The sequence below is a fragment of the Coenobita brevimanus genome, chromosome 75 (assembly GCF_032717465.1).
Source record: "Coenobita brevimanus isolate Jiangsu-jjx chromosome 75, ASM3271746v2, whole genome shotgun sequence".
Lineage (NCBI taxonomy): Eukaryota > Metazoa > Arthropoda > Malacostraca > Decapoda > Coenobitidae > Coenobita > Coenobita brevimanus.
In genome coordinates, this window is record NC_137028.1 from 3,502,062 (window position 1) to 3,511,143 (window position 9,082).

The 9,082-nt window shown below is 42.3% G+C and overlaps 1 protein-coding gene across 1 annotated transcript; it reads left to right on the forward strand.

Moving 5' to 3' along the window:
* The first annotated feature begins 1,514 nt into the window (after positions 1-1,514).
* On the forward strand, positions 1,515-6,786 carry LOC145408023 (uncharacterized). Its single transcript, XM_080278824.1, has 4 exons — positions 1,515-1,604; positions 2,719-2,937; positions 4,477-4,605; positions 6,775-6,786. The coding sequence occupies exons 1-4, from the start codon at positions 1,515-1,517 to the stop codon at positions 6,784-6,786; spliced, it is 450 nt and encodes a 149-aa protein (XP_080134950.1).
* Positions 6,787-9,082: the final 2,296 nt, after the last annotated feature.

The window sequence follows — 9,082 nt, forward strand, 5'->3', positions numbered from 1 at the left end:
ACATCTATCCATCTAATTATCTATTTACCTACTTATTGGATGGGTTGGAATGATGGTGCAAGGGGGGGAGGAAGGACAGGACGAGGGAGGCAATGCTTGGGAATATGGTCTTTGTATAATAGGTCGGAAGGCAGTTCGGTAAATCATGGTTGGGCTGGAAAAAAAAAAAAAGGGGGGGGGGTGCAGGATGAGCTGCGATGATGATGATGATGATGATGAGGCAGGGTGGGACGATTACACCCTGTTAAAACAGACTTAGTATTTGGGGCGGTGTTGAACGGGGAGGGGGAAGAAAAAAGTTGGGATGGGAGTAGACGAAAAAGCGTGCGTGGGACAGGTTGAAATGAGGAAAGGCAGGGATAACACGCTGTAGGTTGGGAAGTATGAGCGTGAAGATAAATTAATTCTAAGTTTCCTTCAAGCACAAAAAGAACAACAAAAAAGCACACATTGCTATTATTATCTGGTGATGAATCACTCTGAAGTTTTCTCAAAGTACCGGTACAAGAACAATAACAGCAAAGGAAGCATACTGCTTTAAACCCTACTTGATGAATTAATCTAAGATTTTCTCCAAGCACACAAGAACAAGAACGATGGAAACACATACCGCTGCTAACTCCGATGGATCTCGACACGTAAAACTGAAATTCTCCTCCTCTCTCCTAACAGACTGGTGCTAACACCCATAGAGTGGTGGAGGATAAAGATGTGTGTCGCTAGCAAGAGTTTGATGCTGTTGGTTTTGCTCTACATTTCTCTGCTGGCCGCCGCAGATGATCGGGTAGGTCCAGCTATCTTAATTTCAGTGCCACAGACAGCCAAGCAGGTTCTCAAGCATCTTTTCTTTCTTCCTTCAGTAGGCTACGAAAGGTCTCTCCCAAAGTAATAAAAATCCTCGGAAGGTAGTAAGAATAAAATATAAAGTTGTCACCATAGTCAAGGAGTTATATATTATAATTTAAAAACAGTATAATACCGTATATTATGAGCAGATCAACAGGAGCACTTGCATCATTCCTACAAATAAATACCACAAATATTTACAATGTTCACAACTAAGGATATGCTGAGGTTGGTAATGTTTCACATGTCTCCTATATAGCCTATCTGTATTTACACAATGCTATGCTGAGAGCGAAGATTTGTTAATGGTTCCTGTGTGTGTGTGTGTGTGTGTGTGTGTGTGTGTGTGTGTGTGTGTGTGTGTGTGTGTGTGTGTGTGTGTGTGTGTGTGTGTGTGTGTGTGTGTGTGTGTGTGCGTGCGTGCGTGCGTGTGCACGTTTTAAAAAAGTTACGTGATATCAAAAACATAACTTCCTACGCTCTTGATGGGGCCAAAAAGGATTGGATAGTGGAGGGATGAATTAATCATTACCAGTCTAAACTATTAACGCCAATATTACAAACGGTGAATGTACTATATGTGTGTACTATATATGTTACCTGTACATCATGTAATACTGTCGGGGAGATTGATAACTTACGAAAGATAATGTATGTCGCTGTCAAAGATGAGGGATGGGCGGCTTCAAGTGAACACAATACACATCCGTCCCACACATAGCCCAAATAACAGTGTCTTTGTTCCTGTCTCTCCCCTGGTAAGTAATAACTGGACACACACACACACACACACACAGACACACACACACACACACACACACACAGACACACACACACACAGACACACACACACACACACACACACACACACACACACACACACACACACACACACACACACACGTCAATCCACCCACAGAACCCATCTTCCATATGATGTCAGGTGTCTTGAGGATAACAATAGTGCTCTGTTCTGATCTCAATGTAGAGATGTCAAATTCTCTTCTTGTGCAACTGAACCCTTTGAATGCGAGGAATTCTCAAATGAATAAAATTGGCTGATGTTGCATAAAATAAAATTCATATACAGTGGGTACACTAACAGCAAAGAAAGGATTACTCTGCCAGAATTTCTCTTAGCTGGGGAAAAATTAAAGGTGAAGACAGACTCCATGAGGCACATTGATAATCTCCTTAATTTAAACCCTTGAGCCTGTGGCGGGTTATTCACCTGTTCTTAGATACAAGGGCACTTCATCATCCAGGTTATCAGTTACCTACCTATCCTAGACGTCAACCTGGGTACTCATTTACCAAGCAACCTCCAAAGGGTGGATGGATACCTAAATCGAGAGGCGTCAACTGCCCGCATCAGAATTTGAACGTCGGTGTTCACGGGCCTGGAGCTTCATAGCATGCAACACTAACCACTTAGTTACCGAGGCCACTTACACAAAATACCCAAGAACAAGAACAGCAGCGAAAGGGAAAATAGTGCAGTACTCGTAGTTCAGTTCACGTGCAGCATGACTGGGTGGAAGGTGTTGAATGAAGCGACTAAGTAACGTAATAGGCCTACTGTTCGTGCTTCAGTTCACGTGGTGTAGGTAACGAAAATAATTTACAAAAATCACAAGATTCAAGGTGTTTTAAGTAGCATGCTAATGCTGCAGCCTCATTGTCACATGCTTGCAAGGGATTTAAGTAACGTGAAAATGCCGGTACTTGAGTCCACGTACTGACTGAAGGATTTAAGTTTCCTTCAATCCCCGTGCTGCATGGTTGAGAGGAAGGCGTTGCCTGAAAGTCCTTCAGTTCACTTCGGCTACTGTCTGAGGTTGTTCAAGTAACGTAGTAATATTTGTGCTTCAGTTCACGTGCTGCATGGCAGGGTGGAAGGTGCTGCGTGGGGTGCGTCTGTGTGATGCTCCTTGCTGCCAGGGGTATGAACAGAGGGTGGTGAAGATGCCGCTATTGGGCGCCCCCGTCATCTGTCACAAATTGACACCCGAGGAGCTTAGGACGCGACACCGGCCATCCACCACCACAACACCGCCACCTCCCAAGAATGAGAGACCTATGCTGGACCAGGTGAGGTATTGTAACCTAACATTATAAGGAAGTAAAAACAGCCAGAATTAGAATCGTCATGTAACATTGCCAATATCACAGTAACATTACTGGTAGTAAGGAGAGAATAATGAAGAATTAGCACCAAGTCATAGTATGGCTATGTGGCATTGCAGAAGAGGGAAAATAAAGGCCAGAAGAAATATGGCAATATCAAGGAGATAGGATAAAAGAGTAAAAGAAGACAGTAGGGAGAGAAAGACTGAGACAAAAAGGCCCCTTTTAGTCGCCTCTTAGAACAAGTAAGGATACTGGGGAACTATTCTTACCCCCCTCCACCTCCTCCCCATGGGGTAAATCGGCAGGAAACAACATCGCAAGTAACATGATCGTCAGGTAATATTATCTCCAGGTAACATTAAAATCAGGTAACATTAACGGTAAGTAACACGGTCAAATGATACCTCATCGTCAGGTAACATCAGTCAGGTAACATGGAGTGTAATCATCTTCAGGTAACATTATCATCAGCTAACTTCATCGTCAGGTAACACTGTCGGTGGGTAACATTATATCCAAGTGACACAGACAACATTTTCGGAAGGTAACAATACTGTCGAACAGGTAACATTATCGTCAAGTAACATTATCATCAGCTAACATCATCGTCTGGTAATATTATCGGTAGGTAACATTATAGCCAAATAACATTATACAAGGACTACATTTTCGGCAGGTAATATCACTGTAACACCACTATCAGACGTGGTCATTCATTATAAGATCATCACCTTGACTCGTGTAGTGCTCCTTGATCTCCCCCTCTGCCGGGATAACTGTAAGTTCCCATTTACCTTCTACCTCCTCCTGTGTCCTGGGAGTTAAGAGAATGCTTTAACCTTTTCACCAGCGGAATATAAGACTAAAACATGAAAGACGTCTTTATACTAAGACTGTTGCTGATCTCATCATTACCCATAAATTCGCCCGACAAAAAGTAAAACAAAATATGTAGTAATCTTATTTAAGGGATTCATGGAGATCCTTTCTAACTTTCCCACTGCTTGAAATCTCCCTGAAGCTGAGCAGAATAATCTGGGAGAGGCAAGAATAGAGTACTATACTGTATACTGAAACATCGTGGCGGGGAAGGGAGTAACAGAAAATGTTCGAAGGTGAATTAGCCTGACCCACGACAAAACAAGACCATTTTCGCTCATCACATTCAGTACTTTATAAAAAGATTACTCAGCATATGCAAGAAGTCGCCTTTCTGTGGCAGATAATGCCTCACCAGGCTCAAAGTTTTCCACATGACCGGACCGACAGACCGGGGTAGAGTAACAAATACTCAACATATGTAGCTGTCCACACTGTCTTTAGTTTAACCCTTCCATTTACCCCTCATTACATGAGTACATTCCTAAGCTGCATAAAATGATCTAGTGGTAAGACGACTGAAATTTAAAAAAAAATCATTACAGTGACGTGATTATCATAAAATTCCCCATCACCTCTCTCAAACAGTTAAATAACTAACCTATCCTGCCCCCTCCCCAGCCTAGTCTCATCGTGAAAGCAGCCACACAATACGAGGACTTTTTATACCGACACCGCAGCTTCTTCCTGGGCCTCATGCGTGACGGTTACACTCGCAAGGAGCTTCTCACCGGGTTAGAGCAATTTTTGGTAAGATTTTTGCCGTATTTTACCACTTTAGCGCTTTAATTTTTCCTTTCTCTCCCTGTTATGGACAATGCTTCATCAATCATGGTGAATTCAAGATTATGCGGGGCTAATCTGAGGGTAGGCGTACGGGAATCAGAAGACTCAATTCGGAAGCAAAATCACAAGTAAGGCCATTGCACACGTACATGTAACAACCACCTCTGACAAGATAACCAGTACTGAGTAAGCAGTAGATAAAAGAAACGCTATTATTGCCATTAGCGTCAGACAGTTGGGTATCACTGAGTAAATGGTCAGCATTATAGGGGAAGACTTAGTGCTTTACAGGGAGAAAACTGAAGGAACTGCCATGGATGCTGCTGGCATTAGTAGAAAGTCAAACAACGGCCCACAATATCTCATAAGACCCCCATCCACGGGGACCTGAACCGTTGTTATAAATCTTTTTTTTTTTTTTTTAACTGTCAACAGCCTATGCAATGTAAACTGTGCACGCAGGTTTGTGTAAATAAAGACAAATGTTTAGCAGAGCATGCTGAACTGCTTCTGATATTACTTATGTACAGAAATAAGGTCAGCATAGGAAGATGACAACCCTCACCTTCCAACCTGTCACCACCTCACAATCCCACATCACTATCACAGTCCCCACCGCCTTCCTCACTTCAAACCACTTCCCTCATCTCATACAGTACCACCTCACTCACGTCCCATACCATACCCGGTAGTGCATTTGTTCTCACCTGAAAAGAAGATCCGTAACCCTTTTCAGCGTAGTTGATGGTCAAAGCTATGGGTTGATTTGACGAGTAACCAAGGAGGCTCATTACTACTTTATAACTATAAAGCTATAAAAAAAATAATACGAAAACAACTTAGAATTCAAATTACTTGTGGCCCAGCTACGTCAGATGACAATAAACCAAAAACAACTCCCTCACCTCATACCACCTCACCTCACACGATCTTACACTACACCACCTCACCCAGCGCTGTCCAATAACACTTCAGCACGACTCCACCGTACCTAGGAACGATGCACTGGTATCGACACTGAATTTTTGCCTCGCTGGTTTATGGAGTGAAATGGAGAAGAAGGAAATGCGGAAACAGACCCATTTTCTTTTCAGCTACCACTATGAGACACATTTTTAACTAGCTACCATTATGAGACATTTCAACTACCATTATTGTCCGAAATCTTTTCCCCTACTATTTTATTGAGATGAGCATGACTAATATATCTACCATTACCATACATATCTCAGTCATCACTTAGAGAAGGTTAGCTTTTGAATGTTGAGTTTAACCAGTATATCGAAATTAAAAGCAGTAGGGTCTTTTACTTGCAAGGGTTCTGACGCTGCTGTAGTCTTTATTTCATACCAGTCTGCAATCCTAAACAACTCCCTTTAATACTTGAGGCGCTTCATGGAGGAAGGGCTTAATAGCCAAAATGACTTTTTGAGATAATAGTGTTTGAAAGTTTGGAAGATAATAACTCCGCAATACCCGCATTGATTTTGCTGGTTTTGGTCTTAAAAAATAGCTCTAGTTAATGCCTACTTGGGTTTTCAAGTTCATGCTGCCATCATATATATATATATATATATATATATATATATATATATATATACCGGTATCATCCAATCCTACGTTGCCCCATGAGGAGCGTAGGAGCCCGGGGCAAAGGCAGTTGGTCCTGACATTTGATATAGCCTATATATATACTTTATATAAATTTTAACGGGGTAGGATGATGCTTCACCACTAAACATTATAAAAGTCGCCAAAACTACAGTAGTCTAAATGAAAGACTGTTATGTGTATTGTTAAGATAATACCACATTAGATCTTAGTTATAATGAGCAACTGTAACAAAAAATAAAGAAAATTAAAATTATGGATGACGTTCCTCTCTGCCCCATCATAGCCGGATACAAGCTGTGAAGAAAGTAATATAATCATATTATTAATTTTATAATACTCACCAACACTGGAATCCTGATGATGCTTGAGTGGGTGGTTGGTGGGGTGTGAACAGTCGAGGAGATCATCTGGATCGATCTCCTCACCACCATGCACAGAGTCCTCTTGGCCTTGGAAAATATCCTCAAAGTACTTCCGATGATATTGAGGGTTGTACTTCATTAACTCTTATCTTCTCAGCAGTCAGAGTAACTGGCTTTATAAACCCTTTAGGGCAGAGTGACAACAGCTAGGTTATAGCGCTAAACCCTTGGCTCTGCCCTATTGTGGCTTTATCAAGTGCGGGTCATCTTGGTGGTAACTGAGTTGAATTCCCTAATTCTCCTTGTGTTCCTTGCTGAGCATGATAACCTTGGCATCACATAAACGGGCACCAGACTCATGACGTTTTGTAGTGTGGGCCTGAAGTACTGCAACATCAATAAAGTCTTCCCGCTTCATACGGACAACCGGACAACCGTGAATGGGTGAGTGATTCTGCACTCCTCTGCAGTCTTGCAATAATCCTTCTTGGTGAAGATTTCCAGATATCTAACATGCTTCTCTATGTGACCAAAATCACGATCACTGGGAAGAAAACATGCTTACTCTCATCAAAGCTCCCCTTGTGGATGAAGCGTAGCATAGTTAAGACAAAATTTAAGTTGTTATTTTGACCAGCAAGGTTATCTAGGTAAATAATAAAGTTTTTGACACCCTGTGGGAGAGTTGTCCACATAATGTACAATACAGCTAGCAATCTATGATGAACCCCTCTTGGCTTCAGTTTTATCCCACATGTACATGAGAGTTCCCAGATTGAACATGGTAGACTCCAAAGTTGTACGTCTACAGCTTCCGGCGAAAAAATTGTGCACCTGCGTAGATCCTGGGGATTGGCAGAGCCTCCTGGAGGTCCACAGCTATGATGTGGACAGAAGGATCATGATTATTCTTGGCCTGACGTACCACTCCTGTGCGACACTGGCCCGACGCAGGTGTACTTCCCTCTCTGCTTTTAACTCTTGAATACGTGCGTAATCCTTCTCATGGTCAATGGAATCCAGGGTGTGAGACCACACTTCGCACTTGTTGCACAGGTCTGCCTTGGGTAGATTAAATCCTAGGTTGAAATCTTCGTTAAACACATCCTGGTAATAATGCTTGGAAACTTTCTGCTCACCAGTATGTTCCTCCTCTAGCCACTTGCGGTACAAGGTGTACATCTGATTAACACTGAGATGTGAGAGCAGGTATTTACGGTACGGACTCTGCCCGACTGTAGTGACTGGATGCTGTGGGAAAACTCAAGATGTGACACATCACAAGTTCACGTCGCTCTGCTGACATTTTCGAAGGAGGCTCAGATAACCCCCTCCTTTCACCCTCCACCACACCTGTTGACGACACTTTAGACAACAGATAATCTTCTGTTTAAGCCCGTGGATAGACAAAAAACCTTCAGCACACACCTTATGCTCAGTATTTTCATGCATAACGTGATAAACATACGATTGTGAATGACGAGATGGACAATCATCTGGCACTCGTCTACGCTGCACAGGCACACTACGAACACATCTTGCAATATATTCATTCATCTTATTGTAATCTTTTATTTCCCAAAATGCACTGAAATTTTTCTGCACCTTGTCAGCACCAAGGCGAGCCATACAACCACACTTACACTGTGACCCTGTAACTTCCCGCAACACTTTTTCCAGAGTTTGGGCTGGTGTAGGCAACCCCACCGTTACGTTTAAGCTTACACTGTGCTCGTTTCCAAGAGCTAGGATTGCACACACGCTTCCTAGCACGTCCTCGCTGTGGCGAAACATCAGTTGGGCTTGAACCCTCCATAATTGCAGAAAAAATAGCAGTAATCATGCCAAAAAATTCAAATCGCGTGCCAACACATCCTAACGGCGCCGACGCAACAAAAACACTGCTGCAGGTTGACCGTTGGTGGATACGGCGCATCGCTCCTTTCCTCCCTCCCTCCTGTTTCTCTCCCCCTTCCTTTATCTTCGCCCCTTCTACTTCATTATGCAGTTTTCGTATTTTTTTGTATTTACTTTGATGAATTTATATGGATTTATGTACGGTATGTTTTTATGCAAGTGCCGGTATGTGTATTTTCCCACTGTTCTATAAATTAGCCTCCAGAAGGGTATCTCCTTCCTCCAACCCTCCCCCCAGCCATTCCCTGCACCGCCCCCCCACCTTCTTCGGCCTTTCTACTCGATTATGCGGTTCTAATATTTTTTGTATCTATCTACCTATTATATATATATATATATATATATATATATATATATATATATATATGAATTTGCATATGGTATATGTTTACGTGAGTATCGGTATATGTGAATTTTTTCACTGCTCTGTAACTTTACCTTCAGCAGGTTAATGACTGCCTGTACCTTCTTCCTCTTGGGATTATGAATACGCACATATTTATGAATAATAGGTGTGTCCATATGTATGTAAAAGACAACTTTAGATT